Below are 24,942 nucleotides of genomic sequence, written 5' to 3' on the forward strand. Positions count from 1 at the left end.
TTGGGCCAAAAGGAATCTGATGAGGTTCAATAAGGATAAGTGCAGGGTCCTGCACTTAGGACGGAAGAACCCAATGCACAGCTACAGACTAGGGACCGAATGGCTAGGCAGCAGTTCTGCGGAAAAGGACCTAGGGGTGACAGTGGACGAGAAGCTGGATATGAGTCAGCAGTGTGCCCTTGTTGCCAAGAAGGCCAATGGCATTTTGGGATGTATAAGTAGGGGCATAGCGAGCAGATCGAGGGACGTGATCGTTCCCCTCTATTCGACATTGGTGGGGCCTCATCTGGAGTACTGTGTCCAGTTTTGGGCCCCACACTTCAAGAAGGATGTGGATAAATTGGAGAGAGTCCAGCGAAGGGCAACAAAAATGATTAGGGGACTGGAACACATGAGTTATGAGGAGAGGCTGAGGGAGCTGGGATTGTTTAGCCTGCAGAAGAGAAGAATGAGGGGGGATTTGATAGCTGCTTTCAACTACCTGAAAGGGGGTTCCAAAGAGGATGGCTCTAGACTGTTCTCAATGGTAGCAGATGACAGAACGAGGAGTAATGGTCTCAAGTTGCAGTGGGGGAGGTTTAGATTGGATATTAGGAAAAACTTTTTCACTAAGAGGGTGGTGAAACACTGGAATGCGTTACCTAGGGAGGTGGTAGAATCTCCTTCCTTAGAGGTTTTTAAGGTCAGGCTTGACAAAGCCCTGGCTGGGATGATTTAACTGGGAATTGGTCCTGCTTTGAGCAGGGGGTTGGACTAGATGACCTTCTGGGGTCCCTTCCAACCCTGATATTCTATGATTCTATGACTACCATCGAACAAAATCATCAGAGACAGAGATGAACATGATATGTTGGGGGAAGAGTCAACACAGCTTGTGTAAAGGGAAATCATGTCTCACCAATCTGTTAGAATTCTCTGAAGGAGTCAAACAAATATGTGGACAAGGGTGATCCAGCTAATATAGTGTACTTGTACTTTCAGAAAGCCTATGACAAGGTCCTATGTCAAAGGCCCTTAAACAAAGTAAGATAAAAGGGAAGGTCCTCTCATTGGATCAATAACTGGTTAAAAGATGGGAAACAGAGGGTAGGAATAAATAGTCAGTTTTCACAATGGAGAAAGGTAAATAGTGGAGTAACCCAAGGATCTGTACTGGAAGCTGTGCTGTTCAACATATTCATAATTGATCTGGAAAAGAGGGTGAACAGAGAAGTGGCAACATTTGCAGATGACACAAAATTATTCAAGATAGTTAAGTGCAAAGCTGACTGTGAAGAGTCACAAAGGGATCTCACTAAACCCAGTCATCCACTGAGTGACAAAACAGCAGACAAAATTCAGTGTTAATAAATGCAAAGTAATGCACATTGGAAAAAATAATCCCAACTATACATACAAAATGATGTGGTTTAAATTAGCTGTTGCCAATCAAAGAGATCTTGGCATCATTGATAGTTCTCTAAAAACATTCGCTCAATGTGCGGTGGCACTCAAAAAAGTGAGCAGAATATTAGGACCCATTAGGAAAGGGATAGATAAGAAGACAGTAAATATCATATTGCCAGTATATAAATGCATAGTATGCCTACACTTGGAATACTGCATGCAGATCTGGTTGACCCATCTTAAAATATATATATATATATATATATACATACACACACACACACACACTAGAATTGGAAAAGGTGCAGAGAAGGGCAACCAAAATGACTAGGGGTTTGGAAGAACTTCCATAGGAGGAGAGATTAAAAAGACTGGGACTGTTCAGATTAGAAAAGAGATGACAAAGGGGGATATGACAGAGGTCTATAAAATCATGACTGGTGCGGAGAAAAAGTGTTATTTACCCCTTTGCAAAAGGGAAGTAGAGGTCACCTGATTAAATGATCAGGCAGCAGGTTTAAAACAAACAAAAGGAAAGGCTTCTTCACATAACACACAATCAGCCTGTGGAACTCATTACCACGGGATGTTGTGAAGGCCAAAGATATAACTGGGTTCAAAAAAGAATTATATAAATCCATGGAGGATAGGTCCAGCCTGACTAATAGCAACCCCATGTGCCACTGTCCCTGAACTTTCAACTGCCAAAAGCTAGGACTGGATGAGAGCAGATGGATTATTCAAAACTGCCCTTTTCTGTTCATTCCCTTTGAAGCATCTGGCACTGGCCACTATCAGAGAGAGGGGACTGGACTGGACTAGATAGGCCACTGATCTGACCCAGTGTGGCCATTCTTATGTTCTGATTAGATAAAATACCCAACAGGGAATCTAGGTTTGAATCCCATGCTGGGACTGTTATTTGGTATCGGTGTGTACAGCACCTAGCACAGTGAGGCCCATACCTGTCTGGCTTCTAGGCAGTACTGCAATATAAGTGTTAATGGCTTTTGCTTCCTGATCTTGCTCTGTGCATGGTGGTGGAACTTCTGGGTGCAGGGCTGATCTTGTATTACTCAGCAGTGTTAATGTATCAGAAAGTAACTAAAGAGCAACTCAAGATGCTTCTATCCCTCCAGGTGCTGAGTGTGTTGCCTTTGCAGAGTTTCCAGCCTCAGGTGGTCCAAGAGTAAAGGTCCAAAGGATAGGTCTCAAACTCACATCCCCCGTATGACGATATTTCCCACGATATTTCTAGGATTGCCCCAATGTGATCATTTTTGTTCATGATGCTAAGGAGAGTAATGTCTGGAAAACGCAATGCTTTTAGGGACAAATTAAAGCAGAAACAAGAAGCATCACCCAAACTAAAAAGCAGATCTCATACACACACCTCTTACAAACTGTGAAGTCTCTTTTCCTGTGCAACTGCCGATCAGTACTGTGTGGGGGTATAAAGACTATCACTGCTCAAACCATTTTTGCAAGCTTCCAAAGCTTGGCTGCCTGAAGAGCAAGTGAATACACTTACTTATGATAAAACATGCGAGCCATGCCCATCCTCTGCTTTTCTCCTCCTGATAAGACATCTCTCCAGTCCATCACAGCATCCCAGCCTTCAAAAAGATACAAACAAAACAGGGAACTATAATGTACAAAACAAGAAACCACAGAAAATTAAGTTCCTGCGTGCCTGCAATCCTCGATTTAAAGCAGAAACAAAATTCCCAGTGGTGTGGTAGAAGAGGTAGATCAAGGTGCTGGGTAAAATTTTCCGAAGTGCCTAAGACACTTATGATCCTAAATCCCATAGTCTTATTTGAAATAGGCTCCTAAATCCCACTTCAATTTTGAAAATGAGATTTGGCTCCTAAGTCACTTATGCACTTCTGAAATGTTTACATGTCACCTCTGACAAATGTATTCTTTCAGCTGGGTAAATCTATTTCTTTTTTTTTTTCCTGGCATGTTACTTTCCCATGGGATAATGCAACACTTCCTTAAAAGTTGAATAAGAATTTTAAAATAATCAACCTACAGGATAAAGAGAAAGGAAATTTAAGAAAATAAATGAGAATTCAATGAGTCAAAATATAAAACTATAACAGTTACAGAGTGACTCCCTTGCTATTGCAGGTAAGAATGATGTCTGCTCAGATTTTTGGTGACCCAGTTAGAAATGTCACTCACATGCCTCTGCACTGTGAATGCAGACTGTATGCACAAATGGGCAGCTAACACAAACTGGATACCTGTACAGCACGTGTGCGCACACAGATTTTTTTTTCGCATGCAAACCTCTCCGCCCCCTTAATAAAAAGGTAACCCACAATTTCTATAACATTTGACACTGTTTATATAATTAGATTTTCCCATAAATCTTTTTACCATCTCTTCCTCATAGAAAAATCAGTAAAAAAACCCTATCTGAATGCATTTTATTTGCTTATTATTGTGGAATTGTGTTTATGTCAGCATTATGGCATACTCCTCACATTATACAGGCTACCTTATTAAAATTAAGATTTTAATAAAATTAAGCTTGATAGAACAGTGCAAAACAAGAAATTATTTTTAAAAGGGAGAAACTAGGGTAAGCACATTTCTCCCAATCAATCATTTACAGAGGAGAGAGACAGACTGTCTGACAGGTGGGAGAGGGGGTGGAAGAGAAGGAGGATATATTTCTAGATCAACCCAACACCACTGAAACTAGAGGAATAAAGAGATCCACAAAGACCTTTTCTGCTTCCGCTGCCTGATCAAAAATGAACAGTTGCCAGATAACACCATAAACAAGGTCAAGTAAGCAAGTTAGGCTGTGTGATTTCTTGACTTTGGTCTATGGTTAGAAAAGTGCAGGCAGGGTTTTGCAAGGGTGCTGTAGGCTTCTGACTACACAATGGCATTGTTGGAATTGTGCCAGGGCCCACCAGGGCTGTGCCTTTGTAATTTAAGAAGCCTCAGTAAGTCTCCTGATGGGAAGTCAAGCTAAATGAAAATGGGAATCAGTAATACTGTAAGCTGAATTCCTGGAATCTTCTGTCTACCCGATTGTAAAATATGTAGTAACGCAATGACATTATTCATATATGTACATGCACGTAAATGACAGAGAAATACAACTTTTTCAGTCCTAGGTTCTATTATTTCTTAGAATTACATTGAACTCAAATCTGGAGGATCTATCTGGCTCTCAGTATATGGCATGTATATTGCTTCCTATCAGCGGATTTCCTTTAAAGAAAGTTGCTTAATTGTCTCCCACTTGAGTTACCATTTGGGTGAATTCTACCACTGGTGATAACTGAATGTGGGGGCTCTTTGTGACAGGGTGTCCCAGGTGCTACGACCCAACACAGCACTGAGATGGAGTGCTATTCTGCAGACTCAGCCCAGCAGACAGATGCCATGGGTCTGGTGACCTCCAACCAAGGGGAACAGAAGTTTTGGTGTGTCTGTTTAAGACAAGGGGAACTGGGGTAGGGACAGAAAGTAGTAGCCATGCGAACAACTAAACTCAGGAAGTAACTGAGGCTGATGTTTATATCTTTCTTTTTACGTTAATAAAAAAGGGAACCCCAGGAACGTATTGGGATGGATGTTCTGGATCCAAAGTGGTCTCTGTGTGTGCGCACGTACTAAGAGTGGGGACTGTGCCCACCTACAGCCTATACCAGATATGGTACAAGAGTGGTAGAAGGCAAAAGAGAGGAAAGATTGCTGGAAATGGAGGGAACATGACCTGTTTAGTAAACTCCCCCTATGGTCCCCTCCAAAAAAAGATGTGACTTCCATTTATCAAGGCAAAATTGCCAGGTTTGATTCTGCTTTAACTTATACTTTAACTGTATACTAGTATTTTTGTTTGTTTCCGCTGCCCTATTCCCTCTAATGCCTTCCTCATCCATCCCCTCCACGAGACTTAGAAACGTAAGGATTTAATAATGGTTAGGGAACATAATATAAATGTTACCTGTTGGGTAAATTTAAAATTAATGCTAATTTCTAATGCTCTGATTTCTTCCTCTGAACAGTCGGTAGTGTAGCTTGCAATAAACCAACCTCACAGTTTATATCTGCAACAATTGCATGTGGATAAACCCTTTGCACTTACATAGCACCTTTCAGCAAAGTATCTCAGTGCTTTGGAGACTTCAATAAAGCTTACAACACCCGGTGACACAGGCAATTATCCCCATTTTACAGATAAGAAAACTAAGGCAGAGAGGTTAAGGACGAGATCCTTATAACTTCCCCTTAGTCTCTGATTGCACAACACAGGTGTAAAGAATATTGAATATTGTATATATATTCATTTTAGAAATGGCAGGAAAACATCTCTCCAAAGTTGTTTGTGAAAGGAGAACTGTGGGATTTCAGAATGGATTTAGAGACATTTCACAGATAAAAGGTTGGTTTAGTCACATGACAGAATATATGTAACAAAGCAATCAAGCAAAAAAAAAATAACCAGACTATCAGAATGGCACATGTTTAATATGTTTAAGCCTGGGTGCTCTTGGCCAGAGTATCGTAAGTGGAAGCTCTTGTCAAAACTACTCTAAATTTGATTGCAAAACCAAATCAGTTCCTTGTACAGGCTCCTGGATCATCCTCTCCCACTTTCAACAACAAAAAGTAGGCATTTGTTCTGAGCACATGTGGTAAAGTACATCCCATGAGCCCCGTCTACATGGAAAGGATTGCACTCTGCTCCCGCAAAATGGTCAATAAACAGTCCACATGTTCTTTTGAAACACTGAAAAATAAGCAAATTGAGGATCGGGGTGGAGCAGCTTCATTGACAAAAGCATAAATAGAACTATAGTTATCAGACTGAAGTCTCTGGAGCATATGCCAGGTCTGTCTGTATGTCTGTATAGTGCCCAGGCCTATGGGAACCAAGTACTGAAAAGGCTCCTGGAGCTACCGTAATGCAAAATAATAATGCTGCAAAGTCATGAACTAGTTTCACCTGCTTGGTGGTTCATCAGTCCCTAAGCCGACAAAACTGGGCAAGCACTAGGCAGGTTACAACAGGTATCTGGGGAGTTTATAATGTAATAAACTGATCAGTGTGCCCCAGGCTGCAGTGCTACTGACAGTTGCTAAATACGTACACATTTTGACCCAGGATGGGGAATTAAAGCTCTACAGATCCATATTTACTTTTTAACTCTAATCTAGATTACTGGCCATGTCTTTTCAACATCAAATGTTAACCATGGCTTTATTTATTATTTCTAATATATTTTATGTTTCTATTCATTTATTTTATTGTAAAATTATTGGACAGCATCCTGAGCACCTTCACAGTGTTGTAGTGTGGGCTTTATAAATAAACACAATATGAGGTTCCTCTAGCTGAGAAGACACTGTCAGTGTCCTTTTTGTGGATCTGGGACCAAATCCAGCAGTAGTATAAATAAACTGGCTATTATAAGCTTGTTGGAAAACAAGGGTAAGTGCCCCTCATCTGATATGTGAGGCAAACCTGCAGCCAGGCCAGGGTAGCTCACTCTTTTTGTGGATACAGACTAACACGGCTGCTACTCTGAAACCTGTCAGCTGGTCCTGACTCACTGCTCCAACAGAACCTGCAGTGACTCCCCACTCAGTATGCTGCAGCAGCCTATCCCTGAGCAAGACCCAGGTCAGATGACCCCCAGGCACAAGTATTTCACTGACCCTGCAGAGCTGCAAGTCAGTCTGTGCAACAGCACTTCCTGGCCAGGAACCCTTCTGCTGCTTTGCAATATTACTTGGGCCCTACCAAATGCATGGTCCATTTTGGTCAATTACATGGTCATAGGATTTTAAAAATGGTAAATTTCACAGTTTCATATATTTAAACCAGAAATTTCACAGCAGGCTGGGGTGGAGGGGGGTGGTCGCAAGGCTGTTATAGGAAGGTCATGGTATTGCCACCCTTACTTCTGTGCTGCTGCCTTCAGAGCTGGGTGACATACCATACCATGCTGTCCTCACTTCTGCATTGCTGTTGGTGGCTGTGCTGCCTTCACAGCTTGGCTACTGGTCAGCAGCTGCCGCTCTCCGGCCGCCTAGCTCTGTGAAATCTGGTCTCCCCTACAATAGCCTGATTTCATGGGGGAGATCAGACGTCATGGTCTAGGACATGTTTTTCACGGCCATAAATTTGGTAGGGCCCTAAGTACTACAGATTTCCTAGGCTTCCAGCCTGCTCTTGATCTGGCTCCTGTTCCTGCCCCCCAGCCTTATCCCAATCTACTTTAGCCTGGTTCATGCCTTGCCCTGACCCCGCTCCAGGTTTGCATTAGCCTCCTGACCCCCAGACCCTTGGACTGACTCCAATCTGGCATCAACTCGTTTTCTGACTGTGATCCTGATTTGGCTTGTCCATGGATTCTGACCCTAGTTCTGATCCACAGCCTGTCCATGGGCCATGGTTTCAAAGTGGCCCAATCCTAACCCCACGTCCAGCTACCATGCCTGACCATGTAGAACCCAGAGCCTGACAAGTTGGCGTGGAGAACAATGATATGGATAGCAAATTCAGCCCCTCGCCTAAGGGAATGCACCTCACACTGGGAGTTGTCTGCTGGCACCAGAGCTGAATTTGGGTTTAGGAATGTTCAGATTCGATCAGCATAAATTAATTTATTGGGGTGGAAAAGACCTGATTTTTCTTGCACCCGCTGGTTAGTTGAGTTTCCTGTTGCATCCTGCTTCTGCCCCCACAGAGAGTAAGTTACATGTGGATAGTACATCTATTAAATGCCAAATCTGGGCAAGTTATTTTTCGTTCTCTTACCACCCACTTTGACTCATTTTAGGCTGAATCTTAGTCCCGGTGCAGTAAAATGGAATTTCTGCTATTGGCTATAATGGGAATAGGAATTGGCCTCTGGGAGGGAGTTTGTGTGCAGGAGAGGGTGCAGGCTGCGAGCTTACATCACCACTGAATATGGTCCAGAGACTTCCACAGCAGTTGCACCCGCTGGGCCAGATTTTGATTATATTTATACTAATGTAAATCTGAAGTAACTCTACTGAAGACAATGGGATTATTCTGGTATAAATCAGATCAGAATCAGGCTTGCTTACTCTAGGCTGTATTTGGCTCTCAACCCTACCTCTAGGGAGTGGAGCACAAATCCTTACAGCACCTTATTACGTGCACCCAGCAATCACAGACGATTAAAATATAGACAAACTGTAAACTCCTCAGGGCACAGCCCTAACAGAGACATAATACAGCAAGGGATGGGAAACAAAGGGAGTGGGATGTGAAAGACAAGAGCAAACAATGAGAAATGCTGTTTGTTATAGATATACATCTTGCTCCTTTTCTTAAGAATAATAAAAACATGTAAATTGTTTAAATAGCTTGCAGATATTCCACAGGTGTTGCTAGAAATTGGCTAAACTAATAATGGTTACATGAGAGCCTGTTGGGTAAAGTAATGTGTATTTTTAAAAAAGGTACATCATGTCTATTAACATGCACATATGCAAAATGTATGTAATGCATATAAAAGTACACATATTTTTTGATTGCCATCCTTCTCCTGCACCCTTTGTATGTTGCTTGTCTTGTGGAGAGGAAGGAAGGGGGGAAATGGAACAAACAAGCTGTGAGTTTATCATGGCTCTGACTTTTTTGCTGGTATGTTATAACCCGCTCCTGGTCCCTTTGTCTGCTTAGATTGCAAACTCTCTGGGACAGGGACTTTTCTTACCATGTGTTTGTGAAGCACCTTGTGTAGCGAGGTCCTGACCCTGTCTGGGGCCTCCGAGTACTCCTACAATAAGACTAATTATAATATTGTCATTTGAATTATTTGTATAAAGCGTGTGTTCAAATCTGAGGATAGAAAGTTAGGCAGGAGAGCAGGAATAGAGGGCAGTGATGAAAGGCTGACTGAAAGCCCTCCAGCTTCAGAAGCAAGAGACCAAGACCTTGATTCTGGGTCTTCCACTTGGTAGTATATGGCACGATCGGTAATGGCTGCTCTTTAGGTGCAGCATTGTTACTGCTTTATTATGGTTTATTACAACAATCTGTAACTCCACTAGCCCTCCCCCCATTTTTTTTGGTCCTGTGACTGCAGAAGTGTTAATGGGCCACTCCATTTGAATAGTCCCTTAGAACAGTGGTTCTCAAACTTTAGCAACCCGAGGGCTCCCATTGTCATTTAAATTTTTTCAGGGACCCTTAAGCACCCACACTCAGTCCTTGCCCTGCCCCAAGGCCCTGCTCCCTGCTCTCCCCCACCCTCACTCACTTTCACCAGGCTGGGGAAGGAGATTGGGGTGCAGGAGGGGGTGAGGGGTGTGAGCTCTGTGAGGGAGTTTGGATGCAGGGTGCAGGCTCTGGGCTGGGGCAGGGAGGGGGTGAGGGCTCCGGCTCCCAAAAGCAACCGGCACATCCCTCTCTCATCCCTAGGCATGGGGGACAGGAGGGTCTCCGTGCACTGCCCCTGCCCACAGGCACTGCTCTCACAGCTCCCATGGGCCGCAATTCCCAGCCAATGGGAGGTGTGGAGCTGGCACTCAGGGTGGGGACAGCACATGGAGACCCCCTTTCACCCCTGGGTCCTGAGGGATACGCCTTCGCCCTGTGTGCTGCCGGACTTTTAGCGTGCAGGAGGTGCTAGGAGGGAGGGGGAAGAGTTGATCAGCGGGGCCCCAAGTTTGAGAAACGCTGCCTTAGAATATGTGCTAACTACCGATGCTAAACAATCTGTTCCACCTTGTATTTAGCTGTGAGGCTCTAAGTAACCTTCCCAGACCTGAAGAAGAGCTCTGTGTAGATCAAAAACTTGTCTCTCTCACCAATGGAACTTTGTCCAAGAAAAGATATTACCTCACCCAACTGGTCTCTCTAATTAGCTGCATGTGTTCAGATAGAGAGCAGCAGGCAAGTCATACTGGCGCATGCAGAGATGATGCATGGGGGGGGAGCATGCAGGGGTGAAGTACCCCCCAGATTGGCCTGCCGGGAGCAGGGAGGGAGAGAGGCTCTGTTCTGATCTCCTTGTGCCTCCCCCTCTTCTGCTCCCCCTGGCATGTTTGGCTGCTCTCCCTGGCAGCCAGAACTAGGCAGGGAGCGGGACGGAGCCACTTCTATCTGAGAGAGCCTGGCTGGGAGGCAGTGGCAGCCTGTTCCCTGCCCGGACTCGGCTGCTGGGGACAGGGGCCGAGCATGGTGCGTGGAAGAGGGGGATCCAGCTCGCTCGGTCCCTGTCCCTGGCAGAAGGACCCGGATGGAGAGCCAGGCTCTCTCAGGCAGAAGTGGCTCTGTCCCACTCCCCGCCCAGCTGCCAGGTAATGTGGGGAGAACGTGGCGGCCCTGGGCTGGGCAGGATGTGTGTGGGGTCACTGGGCAGAGGAGACTTGTGGGGTGATCATGTGTCCTCCCCTTTACTTTGTGTCCCACTGCATATTGGGAGGCATGAGTCATCTATGGTTGAGGCCTTGTTTCTTTTCCACAGACCTCAGGAAAGCGTTGGCACCCATGAACATACACCATGCGATGGCTTATTGCTATTATAGCACAGATGCTTGATATGAAAGGTCTTTCTTTTAGAAAATATTTCTAAAACTGCTATTTGGAAAAAATGTCTAACATATCCTTCCACTATGAAGAAGAGTTCATAGTGGAAAGATAACATAAAAAAAAAGCAGGGGAAAAACATAGATCCATCCTTCATATTCAGCTCTGACTTTATTTATTGTGTTTTGGGTTTATTTTTAAATTACTTCCTCCCCAGGGTCCATTCTGCTGCTGCCCATAACAGCCACGGCTTAGCTGCTTTCACTGCTTCTGTTTTTGGTCCCACCTTCCATTAAAGAACGTAAATTGAGACTTAATATAGTTATAATTTTAAATTCTCAATTTAGTTAGTTGGGCCCTCTGACTCTTCTACCTCTGGCTAACAGGTTTTGTCTTCTGGTAAAATGTTTCGTGCTGTGTGTTATATTAACAGATGTGAATGTTGAATGTGAATGGAGATGAAAGTAAATTTGATTTACTTTGATTTTATTTTCTCATATTTATCCAACCAGGATAATGTCCCAAAATGTCCCAAAAACCCAAAGGGCAGAACCATCATGGCTTTTAGGTCAGTAGGTCACACAATCATTAAATTCTTCACGTGGGAAATGTTAACCTAGGTAAAAATATGAGTGCAGGATTGTGGATTGGGAAAAATGGGATAAGTACGGAAAATATTACACACATGGACATAAGTGATTACTAATGTTACACTCAGGAACTATTACTATCCACACTCCACAGTGTCACAGAAAGTCACCAATACGATATGTTTTTCAGAAAGAAACCAATGTCCTGGTCTTTTAGCAGAGTAATGGACTCCCAGGCAGGAATTGGAATTCAAAACTAGCCTTCAGTTTCCTACTGCCTGAGCCACTGGGGATGAACTACGCTGTGAGAATGATACAGTTGGTCTCTGAGAGCATGAATTACTGCACTTAAAGTACCTCCCCCTAAAGGAGCACCAACTATAGCTGCACAACCTGCTCTCCTACAGCCTCCTCCTGAGTATCCTTCTGCTTTTTTAAATGCTAGTAGTTCTGTCACAAATCAGTTACTAAAGCACACTACAAAGGCAGTCAATTCAAACTACAAATAAGGGATTGGTGGGACCAGAACTATGAAAATAATCTATAAGAAAACACAACAGAACAAAAAACACATTGACACCAGTGCTCCAGCTCCCTAGATACAACAGGAGACATTAATATCTTGACATTTACTGCGCTGAGGTATTTACAGTGTCCCCTATTCTTAGAATGAGGAATACTGGCAATACCATGGTAACTTATACTGCAAATGGTAAACATGATGGTTCTAAGGGCACTCACTGTAGTTTAGCTACTTTTAACTAGGTCAGTCTGGGGATGCTTGTAGAAAATACTACTTAAAACATGCCTGCTTTGATCAAAGCCATATAGGAGATATAACTGATAGTTGACAATGAATTTAATTCTCCTCTCACTTGCATCTTGTGGAGTCAATGGAGCTGCAATGTTTTAAAACAGGCGTGAGAAGGAGAATTGGGCCCAATATTTTCATAATATTACACTAAAATCTATGCCTGCGAAATGTTCAGTTATTTACTAAAATATAGGATTTACCTCCTTCTCTTTGAACTATGTGATACAGATGAACAATGTGCAGGATACATTCCAGATCCTGGTCTTGGTATCCTTTTTCATGCATGTCTTCCACTGAGTCCGGATAAATGACTTGATCACGTAGTGTTCCAATGGACATGTAGGGCCTGTAAAACAACAAAATGAAACTAGTAATCTACACCAAGTCACTTCTCTGCCCTGCTATTTAGTACATCTTGCTGACGTTCTGTGAGCAGGGTATAATGCTTTAAACACTGTTTCTAAAACTGTAATTATCTGTGGATACACTGTGGGTGTATGTTTCTCTAAACTCACTCTGGGGACAATGCACTGTTTACATAAAAACTGATTACAGTGCAGCAACATGCATAACATTAGCCTGAAAACAACACGATAGATAAAGCAGAATAAACATTTCATGACCTAGTCTGAATCCATGGGTTTTTTTGGGGGGGAAGATACTTCATACTGTTTTGCATATGTTTTGGTTTTAGATTTTAAAAGTTTAATTCTACATATATATATAGATATATATCAAAAGGAAACTACAATAAAAACTTAGCACAGGTGAGATTCTTTGCTGCATCTCTTAGAAGTGAAACACAGAATTCACAGGCCAGAAGGAAGGTGCCACAAAGTCATCTTTTCACCCTCTCTAACCTGAACTGGTTTTGAGGATGGGGAACAGCAGCGCCAGGCAGAGGCAATGGATTCTTCCTAAGAGTGGGGGGTCTACGAGACCTGCCCCCGCCCCTGCCCCTCTTCTTCCCTCCGAAGCCCAAGAACAGCCCCTGGCCCATGTTCTCTCCCCCCAGGTCACCCACCCAAGGCAGGTGGAGGGTCTGTGGCTCCTCAGAGTGGCCCGCGCAGTTCTTACCCCAACCCAGCTCAGCCTGGGGGCGGGGCCTCAGTGGCCAAAGAGCCGCAGCCAGGCCATGGTAAGAGCCGTCTGGGCAGCTGTGGGGAGCCACAGACCTTCCATCTGCCCTGGGCAGAGGACACGGGGGGAGGGACACGGGCCAGGGGCTGCTCTTGGGTCCCCCCATCCTGGGCAGGTGGAGGGTCCATGGCTCCTCACAGCTACCCGGGCTGCTCTTTCCAGGGCCGGGCTCCAGCTTCTGGCCTGGCTGGGGATTGGAGCCTTGGGGGGGGGGGGGGGGAAGAGGAGGGGCAGGGGCCTGGGCCTGTGGAGAAAAGTGGATGGGCCAGGCCTGTCCACTTTCAAAAGTGGGAGGGCCGTGGCCCCTTGGCTCCCATAGCCACAGGCATAACTCAGACAGCTGTGGACACCTGAGCTAGTGCTGACTCTTTGGAGTGGCCTAGGGGCAGGTGCCCGTGCTGCCCAGAATCTCTGCAATGCTTTGGTCAAGGGTTGCCAACTCTCCCTGATTGGCTGGGAGTTTCCCGGAATTGGCATCAATCTCCAGGTGACTACTGAGAGCAATCCTGGAGATTTTAATAGGATATTTTAAGAAAATAAATTGATATAATGAATGCACATAATTCAGACAGAAGTTCATTCATTGTTAAAACATAACGGTGTCATCTCACTGTGTTTTTCCTTCCCTTGGCAGCGTAATGACATAATACGTAATGTAAACCGGTAGTACTACCATAACTGACACACATGTACACTCTTAAAAGTTGCCTGTTTTTTCACTGCATTTCCCCAGGGAGCACTAGAAAAATTACATTAGCTATTTAGCTACCAGTTCAAAACAAAAACCCAAAACATAAGTGACGGTGGTGAGGGGACAGTCGAACAGTGGCCCAGTGAAAAAGAAAAAGTATTTTTGCTGTTTTAATGACCAATGGTGCAAAGAACATGCATTCAAAAACTGGCTTCACAAAATTGACATGGTTGCAGCAGAATGCATTCCGTGCTGGCAGCTTTAAGGTAAAAACATAAAATTTAATTATAATTAATTATTTAAGTATGAAGGTTTAAAGTTTCAAGCTATTCCCTTGTTGTTGCTCTGTAGCTAGCCTGATATTGTGAATGGGTTAAACAGCACAATTAATGACATTAAATCATGTTACGAAAAAAATTCTCCCATAATAGCTTCAGTCAGAGTTGGCAGAGTGTGGCCCCACTGCTGATACACCACCACTTCCATTCCCCCGACACCCCTTAAACTTGGATTTATACGGGGGTTCTCAGAGAACAGCCTTACAATTGTCTCTGCAGTGCCTATGTTGGGAGAATCCTCCCCTACATGGATTACTAGCATTCAGGGCCCTTTTATGCTACTCCTTCAATTTTATCTGGTGTAAAGGAGCTGGAGCAGGGGTTAGGATCTCACCCCATATCATGGGTGTAGCTATGGATGAACTATGGCCCACCAATTAGCACCCAGAGCCACCCAAATCTGAGCCTGTGGAAATGCCAAACTTAAGTAAATTTATTAACATGCTTTTAAAAGATGTATTTATTTTAACCATGCACCCTGAAGGCAGCAGCTCAGATATTGAACAAATATGCTATTTTTAAAATATGTAGTAGACTTTGGCCAATCAAAGACAAAATTACTGTGATGCAATATTTGGGTGGGATCTTCCCTCTTATACAACAAATTATGTGCAAGCAGCATTTCACTGAAAGGTTGTGGCCATGTGGTGCAAATCTGTTAGAAGTCCCAATTGTTTCCATATACCAACTTTATTTTACATGTACAAACTGAAGAAACTTAAGGTCTAATATAAATGATTTGCTCTGATTTCAGACCTTTATTCACTGCTTGTCCACTATAAGTAGGGGCCCACCCAAATTTCCATTTCTAGATATAACATTGCCACACATGTACAAATGCAACCATCAGATTTGTGTTTGGTATGTAATTATTACAACAACATTTGAAGACTAAAGGAAAATTACATAATGTTGAAAGGACAAGTATTTTCTTATGACTTGTTTATTTTTGATTCGTAACTGAGAGAGTCTTAAAATACCCATTCTGTTTTTGGAGTGCTGCCCATTCTGATTAAGGAAAGTACTTATGCATGTGCCTAAGTTTAAGCACAAGGGTAGTATTTTTGATCTCAGTGGGACTAAGTCAGGTGCTTAAGTATCTTCCTGAATCAGGGCTATAATTGTTTATTGCAGGCATCTATACAAGTCCCATCACTGTACAATTTGGCTGCACTGATTGTTGCTTAGGAATGAGGCAAAACAATTCCCATTTGGAAGAAGTTGCCATACAGAAAATGAGAAGCAGAAAATATTGATTTTCCCCCACTATAGTGACTTATGAAGAACAAGCTGATATAGAACCTACTGCCCATTGGTATTTCCTCTCATAAGCACAGCGATGATAACAGTGCTGTTGGCACACTGCAAGGAACAGTTTGTTAGTTAACTAGAATTCCCCAAACAGCTGGGCTCCAGATCATATTATATCTACTCAGGTGGCTTAGGTCCAGCCCTGCATCCATTGGGCCAGAGCCTCCACTGCAGCCAAACTGTGATCAGTGCACACTGGGGCAGACCACACTGCAGGGTAAAGGGAAAGAATTTTATGACACTAACAGTTATCGACTTCCAGGACTAAGGCCCTGTATAGTTTTTCATTTATTAATGGTATTGGCCTAGGCCTCAGTTGCACTTTCTGTAACAGTGCTGGCAATGGTGTTGTCCTATTTACACTAGTATAGCAGTTCCCAAACGGTGGGGCGCCATTCCAAATGGGGTCATGACCTCAGCAGATGGGGTCATGGCCATCCCTCATGTGTGGAGGATGCCAGTTTGCCTGGAACAGCGTGACCTTGCGTAACGCTGATAGACCCTAGTCATCGGCGGGCGGGTTTGAACCTGGGACCTCTGAGGCTTAGTGCATGAGCCTCTACTGCATGAGCTGAAAGCCAACTGGCTGTTAGCTAAAGGCTGTAGAGCAGACTCCTTCTTCTCTCTAAGTGGTCTCAGTACCACTAGCTGGGACAGAACACCACCCCCAGAAGATGCGTGGGTTACACTTGCATGTACTGTGTATATGAGCTCACAATGCATGGAGTATATCACTTAAAAATGGCAACCTCCACACAGCGTGATCTCACATGCACTGTAGGTAAAGGTCATGCTGAGAGGACACCACCACGCTGTACAGCAAAATGGCTAAGTCACATGCGGGTCCCAATCTGGTAAGCCCCCTCAGTGGCATGACCTCACACACACACCATATGTACGAGATCACACTGCTCTTCAAAATGGCATCCTCTGTGCTGTCTGGTGTCATGGGAGGAAATAATTAAAATGGGGTTGTGTCAACAAAAAGTTTGGGAACTGCTATACTAGCGTTTAGTGAAAGTTACTGTTTTCAGCACCAGCTTTTTGGAGTGGGGGAGGCAGGGAAATATGAATTGCTGACAACCACTTAGTCACTTTCCTACAAAACCACTGATTGTATTTTTATCCTCTGGATAGAGGACTTAAACTGCCTCATAGGTTTCCACCACAACTTCAACAAGCACCAACCGTCCGTTAAACTCTCTCTGGAACACTCCCACGCTAGCATCAACTTCCTGGACACGACAATCAGCTTCAACAATGGAACCATACGGACAACAATATACAAGAAACCCATGGATCACCACACTTATCTTCATATATCCAGTAACCACCTCAAACACACCAAGAAATCTGTTGTCTACAGCCAGGCACTCAGATACCACAGAATTCACTCCAAGGAGAAAGGCCGGGATAACTTTAACACACTCAAATCCGTGTTGACCAAACAAGGACACTCCACCAGAGAAGTGGCTTGTATCATGGAATGGGCAATCCAAATACTCTGAGAGAACCTGCTTCAATACAGAAATAAAAGCCCCTAGCTGTCACCTACCACACCACACTAGAACCCATATAGGATATCAAACAACTACGACGTATACTTGATGGGGACCCCATCTTGAAAGAAATCTTTCCTGAATTCCCCACGTCTGGCCTTCAAACAATCCCCAACCTCTCCAAGCTCTTCATCAGAAGCAAGCTCCCCACAGACCAAGGCACAAAAACTCAAAGCCAGCACCAGACCCTGCCAGAACAATAGATGTAAAACCTGCAGACACATCTCCACTGTTACAGTGACCAAAACCACCACAACACACCTTTCAAGATCCATGGGTCCTACACATGCCTTTCACAACATGTGGTGTACCTCATCCAGTGCACTACATGCCAAAATAGCAACCATGTGTGTGAAACCATACAATCACTATGCTCTCAAATGAGCTCACACAGGAAAATCATAAAAGACAAAAACACCATGTTAGATATTCAGGCCTGTCTGTAAAGGCCCATACTCTAAGAATTTAGGTGTATTCTTATCACTTGGCTAGTTATAGAGATATAAAAGAAAGAATCAAAATCACTGTCTGCCGGTGTAAGGGCCTTCTCTTACCGTGACAGTCTGAGGCGCTGTGCTTAGGCTAAGGCCTTTGGCTAAGCAACAGAGGCAGCCATAAGCTGGGAAGCGACCGGTCACATCCTCACATTCCAAACTAGTCACATTGAAATCAGGTGCTATTGGGCTGTTAGGAATACAATCCTGTCCTGATAGTGCCTATCACCTCCAGAGAAAGGGAAGTGCCTAGAAAATGTAAAAGGAAACTTAGTTTGATAGCATCTTGTCTGGCAAGAACTCACTTTTCAATAGCTGGGATGTGAAATCCTCACTTCTGTATTGTTTTGTCATTATAGTTCCCACTTTGCTATTGTTTGTCTGTATAATCTCTGTCTGGTTCTGTGATTGTTTCTGTCTGCTGTATAATTAATTTTGCTGGGTGTAAACTAATTAAGGTGGTGGGATATAATTGGTTACATAATCATGTTACAATATGTTAGGATTGGTTAGTTAAATTTCAGGAAAATGCTTTGTTAAGGTATAGCTAAGCAGAACTCAAGTTTTACTATATATTCTGCAGTCAATCAGGAAGTGGGTGGGTGTGGGGGGGGGCGGGAACAGGGAATGGGGGTAGGGAAATTGGAATCATGTTTGGCTAAGGGCAGGAATGGGAACAGGGACACAGGTGGTGTCAGAGCTGGGAAGGGGGACACTAAGGAAGGAAACTAGAATCATGCTTGCTGGAAGTTCACCCTAATAAACATCGAATTGTTTGCACCTTTGGACTTGAAGTTGCTCTCTGTTCATGCGAGAAGGACCAGGGAAGTAAGTGGGTGAAGGAATAAGCCCCCTAACACACCACATTACCTGTGGGTGAACACTTTTCACGAAGTGATCATCACTCTGTCTGACCTACCAGTTCTCATCCTCAAAAGGAAACCTGCACAACACTTTCAAAAGACTAGTCTGGGAGCTTAAATTCATTACTCTGCTAGACACCAAAAATCGTGAACTGAACAGACACTGGATTTATGGCTTATTACAACAATTGGTTACCCACTAACCAAAGGTGAAAGTAAGCCAGAATGGGCTGGTACGGCATACCGGTAAGAAAGTAGCCACCGGTAAGGGCCGGTACACAGCCGATGTTAAAGCGCTGCCATGGCGGGGGGGGGGAGGGGGCGGCGCTGATGGGGGGCAAAAGGGGCAGCTGCCCCAGGACCCAGCGATTTAAAAGGGCCCAGGACTCCCACCAGCGGCCAGAGCCCCAGGCCCTTTAAATCACTGCCAGAGCTCCGGGGTAGCAGTGACGGTGGCCAATAGCCCAGCGCTACGGCAGCAGTTTAAAGGGCCTGGGGCTCTTGGCTGCCGCCAGCGCCCTGAGCCCTTTAAATCGCCGCTGGAGCCCCAGGTGGCACAGGCCAGGCAGTGCTGAAGGGCTGGCTGGGGGAGTCTGGCCCCAGCCCTGCCCCTTCCATTCGAGGTTCCATCCCTTCCAGGAGCCCAGAGCCAACCCCCACCCCCAAGTTGCCCAGGACCCTGGCTGCCCTGTGTACCGGTAAGTAATATTGTGTTACATTTGTATTGCACCTTCCATCTCACCATCCCAAAGCAGTTCCTGGAATTATTTTACCCACTCCTGAAATGCAACCATCTCTGGAGTTGAACACATCAACAGTACCAGGGCACAGCAACAGAACCCTACAGTTTAGATCAAGAAGTGAACAAGAAAGTTAATTAACTGAAAGTGCAGGGAGGATTTAGGTTGGTAGAATGTAATTAGCCAAACTATAATTTGGCTAGGACACTGGGGATAATACTCTAATCTTGCAAATAATGCCAAGGGATCTTTAATGACCACAAGTTCTCAGGGCTTCAGTTTCAACTCACACCTGAATGACTGCATTCCACACCAGGACACTGATCTCAAAACATCTACAGTCTAAGTTTTACACTATGCATGAGGGTGATGAAATCTTAGAGAGGGGACAGGATGAGGAAGAACAAAAGATGCAGCAACATGATTACATGGTTACTCAGTTTAGACACATCTTCATTTTTTAAAAAAAATACTGCTTGCATTACTGTTATGCACAGCTCAAAAAGACACTGTTTGTAATGGCTACGGATCTCTCCAATCACAGGGTTAGCATATAGCTGCTGTGTTACCAAAGGAGGAGTAATGCTGGTCCATAAGGTATGACAGGATAGAAAGGCTGTACTCCAGTCCGACTGTACTAGCATTTTCTAAGTCACTGTCTTGAAGTGTGGAGGGCCTTGTCAGCATAGAAGTTGTCAGGGTAGCAGGTGAAGAAAATCCATATTTGGATGCCTGGAAATTCCTATTCCAAACCAGAAAAAAACAACCCATATCTTCAATACCACATTTAAAAATACTTCCTAAATGTATTCAGGTTTTTTGTTTTTGCTTTACATGGAAGTTCAAAACAGGTAAGATGTGCTTATAGAATGGATTAAGTATTCTAAACCACCACAATCTTACCATAGAAAATTATAATACATTTTGATAATTTCTGAGATAATCTGAATGGTTCACAGTCCTAATTAAAAGCAGCATGCAGTAATTAATGCACTTAAAGTATATTTTAATTAAGTGGCTTGTACTGGAGTGTGACAGAGCTCATTCCAAATGAAAAGCTAGAGCATGCAGGAGACCTGATTTCAGAAGTGATCAAGACTACTTTACCTTTATTGGCAGGAGCTGCAACTGTCACAGAAATGCTCCGTCTTGTATGGGGAAGAAGCAAAAGCAGCACAATTTGCATCATTCTGTCACAACTCTGTGCAGCTGACTCAGATTGATATAATCTTGGATGTGTTGGCTAGCCATACACCATCCATGAGTGATTGCAACTATGACATCAAATGGGGGCTGTTGCTCAGAAGGAAGGATTGGGTTATATAGGAAAAATAAAGGGGATGTAAAAGCCCAATAAACGCTGCCCGGATTGATGTAGGTTTAAAGTTTCTGCCTCAGGATGGTAAGAGACCCCCTTAACATAGGGGTAGGACAGGGAGAGACTATGCTGGGATCTCAATAAAAGAATTACGGGTGGGATTTTTCAACAGAGTTCAGCGTTGGCTTAACTCCACTCCCTAGTGAAATCTATTATAAAACTCCCACTGATTTCACTGGGAGGCCCAGACCCACAAAGGTACTTAGGCACCTAAACCCCAGACTCAGGTGCCTAAATCTCAGATTTAAATCTCTGAGATTTACACATCTAAGCCCCAGTTTGGGCTCCACTGCAATCCATAAAACTCCTGTTGAACTCTGTAGGTGCCTAAACTCACGCAGTGAGCAAATTTTCCACAGTAAAAGTTCCCTCAGTGCCTATGCTCCTGCCTCTGGGCATGTGCACTGCTGCCTCCCTCTAGGCATCTGCCTGTGCCCCATAGTGAGCCACAAACTGGGAGAAGACAGCTGTTCATCCTCCTAAATCACACGCAGAGCCCAATCTGATAGGCCTCCTCAGTGGCAGCCTACCAGATCAGATCTATTCAAAAGCAGGCTGGAAGAGGTGGTGGTGCTGCTGACTTTAGAACTTTATCCCAGGGATTTGAGTACTCGCCAGGAATGTGGAAGACCCAGGTTCAATTTCCCCCTCATTCCCAGAGAGGGAGAAAGTATATGAATATGGGTCTCGCACCTCTCAGGAGGTTGCTCTCACCACCGAAATATTTTGACACGGGATTCCCTCGATCTCTCCTGTTGAAGGTGTTCTTCTGTGGATAAATAATGAAGCAGTAATTGGAGGAGAGGGACTGGCCCCAGGGTCTCCCACCTCCCAGGTGGGTGCTCTAACCACTGGACTACAGAGTCATTTTCTCTGTCTCTCTGGCCCGAAGACTCTAAGGGCCCAGTCCCCCTGCTCCATTCGCTCTTTTATTATTTATCCACAGTGGAATGGCTTCATCGAGAGAGACTGAAAGAGCGCCACATCAGAATTTCCCATGGCTCACTGGTGACAGCACCCTCACGAGAAGTGGGAGACCCCTGTTCCAATCTCCCCCCTTGAGGGGTGGAGGAGAGGAATTGAACCTGGATCTCTCACATTCCAGGTGAATACTCTAACCACTGGGCTAAAACTTTTAAGGTGTGCATCACCTCCTCCTCCAGCTGTTTTGTGGTTGCCACTTGTGAATCACTAAGCAGAGAGGGGCAGGGTTTAGCACACACCTCTGACATCAGTATCTCCCATTGGCTAGCTTAGGCAGCTCCCCACCAGAGTGCTGTCTTTTGTGGATCTCTCCCCATTCATTGTACAGGGAGCCCAGGCTCCCTAACTCAGACTTTGTGCGACACAGTGTTGTTCCTGTGATTTTATAGGTGCCTAAAGTTAAGCATTGTAGCACTAAGCATTACAGCATCTAAATCCCTTTGTGAATCTGGGCCAGAGCACATTAGAAAATCCCAGCCTACAGCTCTAACATAAGGTGATGTCTGTTCCTATTCAACTCTCTGCTGGGACTAATAAGGTGAACAAAGAACAATCACAGCAGCACAACACAAACTAAGCTTTTACAAAGTTAGAGAGTCTTGAAAGAACATTAATTATGTTCCACTGCAGACACCAATCCTTGCATAGAAAAACATGGCGCTATTTAAAAAGAAAGTAAGATAGTGGAAATGAAGATTAGTGAAATGGAGTGTTATTTAGAGAACAGTAGGCTTGGTTCATAATATATTTGATTCTACTATATCTCGTTGAAGGGTTTAAGGGCCAGCTAAAGTTTCTACAACCCTTCTGAAGTTATAAATAATTGATCTGTGCTTAAAATATCTGACACTAAACTTTCCTCTCCACACGTACAAAAGCTATCCAAGAACATCTTCTAAATATTTCAGGTAGCTCAATTACCAAAGCTGAATGTAATTAGCTTACACTCACTAACAGTTTACAGGGTACGAAGTATAGAGCACAAAAGATATTTTCACTCTTGGCGCATATAATTAGAATCTTCTATCAAAGGCAGAAAAATCACAATAATGATTCTGTGCTCTCTTATAGAAAGTGCAAGCACATTTCAGTAGAAAAGAACCTGGGAAGAAATAGTAACCAGGATTGTAAATGCATGCCTTAATTATTACTGACTTGCCACTACCAATTAGGGGTTCTCAAGCTTCATTGCACCATGACCCCCTTCTGACAACAACAACAATTATTACATGACACCAGGAGGGGGAACTGAAGCCTGAGCCCACCCAAGTCCTGCTGCCCTGAGTGAAGGGGCCAAAGACAAAGCCAAGGGCACCAGCTCCAGACAGGAGGCATAACCTGAGCCCTGCTGCCCAGGGCTGAAACCTCAGACTTCGGCTTCGGCCCTGGGCACTGAGGCTCAGGCTTCGGCTTCAGACCCGGGCCCTAGCAAGTTTATGCCAGCCCTGGCAACACCTTTAAAAACAGGGTCATGACCCACAGTTTTAGATACATTCTTTAACTACCAATTCACCATCACCAAGATCACTTACATTAAAACTAGCTATCATGAAAAAGCATAAAGAACATTTTGTTAACAATTCACCAAAACTATTTTTCCATTTGGCCTGTTCATGTATGTTTATGTAAATGTATACCACAAAAGCACCCAGGTCAACCTCTAGGTTCTTTAACCTAAAACACACCATATCCATATAAAATAAAGACAGGAAATGCAGCCTGCAATTACCCCAGCTTTACATGACAAGTCACATTAATCAAGCAGACAAATGAAAAAAATATCCCACTTCTCTGAAGCAAGCAGTCTTTCCATGCCTCTCCTCTCTCCCTAACAGTGCAGGAAAATAGATGTGCCTAGTCGTAGATCATGAAGGTGAACAAATATAAGGGGTACGGAGGAGCAAATTCCAAAGTTAAGGACCCTTCATGGATCAGTGTCATGTGAGCCATGCCCTCCCATTTTAAACAGGGATGCTCTAACTCAAGGGCCTCTGCTGCTCACTATGTGACACAAACAGTCACTCTGATTTACGCAGCTCCCAGGATATTAGAGACACAAGGTGGGTGAGGTAATACCTTTTATTGGACCAACTTCTGTTGGTGAGAGAGAGAAGCTTTCAAGCTTACACAAAACTCTTCAGCTTATCCTGCTCACCAACAGAAGTTGGTCCAATAAAAGATATTACCTCACCCACTCTGTCTCTCTAAAATAAGGTTTGGTGATTCTATCCTGGAAGATTTGTTCTCATCATGCAACACAGAATGATTACTTGTTTCAGCTCACGAGAGTCTCCAGGGTATGAAGCAGGGTTAACTTTACTGCAGGTGAGGATCGATCAGCTCATATTCTGCAAGTCTATAAGCAATCCTCTAAATCCATTAATAACATGAAAGTTATCAACATAAAACTAGACATCTTTCCTCATTTGACTGAATCTTATCTTACTCCAATTCATATCTCCCCAACAAGGGGACCTTTGATTTATGCAAAGAACTTTAAAATATAAACCCCAGTGCAGCATACTGAGTGTGGTTTACAATCTGTGATTTCCATAGCTCTCTGCCTATACAAAATAAAGTGCTTGTAAGTCCTACACTAATTAGTAGACTCAATGTCTGGGTGGTAGTCAAGGCACTTTGGACAGCTTGAGAGGAAATAACAGCTAATCCAGAAAGCCAATTTTCACTTCTGGAAATGAGCCCAGATAAATCTTACTCATTTTGCAAGTTACCTGCTGATCATCCGTGTTCAGAAACCATGTCCAAATTAAAATCCTTTGAAGTTCACAGTTCTAAGTGAATCCTTGATAGAACTGGACAGATCTTCCACTGACTCAGACAGGCAAAGCCCTTAACACATACGATAAAGACAAGGTCTCTTCTGATCTAGATAAGATAAGATGGACCTTTCTTTCAGGAGGATGGGGTAGAGCAAAGCATCTCAACTTAGAAGGTGTCCTCTATTAATTCAGATGAAGCATAACCTGGCCTGAACAGTGTCATTTGAGAACGCCTCAGAATCATGTTTCAGATGACATTGTGAAGGCTGTGTCCTAGTCGATGGACATAGCAACAGACCTGATGAACAAAATTTCTCATTTTTTATAGGTCAG

At 43.9% G+C, this 24,942-nt stretch overlaps 1 protein-coding gene across 2 annotated transcripts in view; it reads right to left on the reverse strand.

Annotated features, from left to right (window-relative positions):
* ABCD2 (ATP binding cassette subfamily D member 2) overlaps positions 1 to 24,942 on the reverse strand; it is a 67,823-nt gene that overhangs the window by 7,943 nt on the left and 34,938 nt on the right. The window contains exons 7-8 of one of the 2 annotated variants that reach the window (XM_073328418.2): positions 12,532 to 12,677; positions 2,918 to 3,002 (exon numbers count right to left, since the gene is read on the reverse strand). In XM_073328418.2, the coding sequence (XP_073184519.1) occupies positions 2,918 to 3,002; positions 12,532 to 12,677 (231 nt within the window). Of the gene's footprint in view, positions 1 to 2,917; positions 3,003 to 12,531; positions 12,678 to 18,037; positions 18,114 to 20,036; positions 20,210 to 24,942 lie in introns of those variants that run through there. The other variant, XM_073328420.1, reaches the window with a different exon arrangement.

The sequence above is a fragment of the Lepidochelys kempii genome, chromosome 1 (genome assembly GCF_965140285.1).
Source record: "Lepidochelys kempii isolate rLepKem1 chromosome 1, rLepKem1.hap1, whole genome shotgun sequence".
Taxonomy (NCBI): Eukaryota; Metazoa; Chordata; order Testudines; family Cheloniidae; genus Lepidochelys; species Lepidochelys kempii.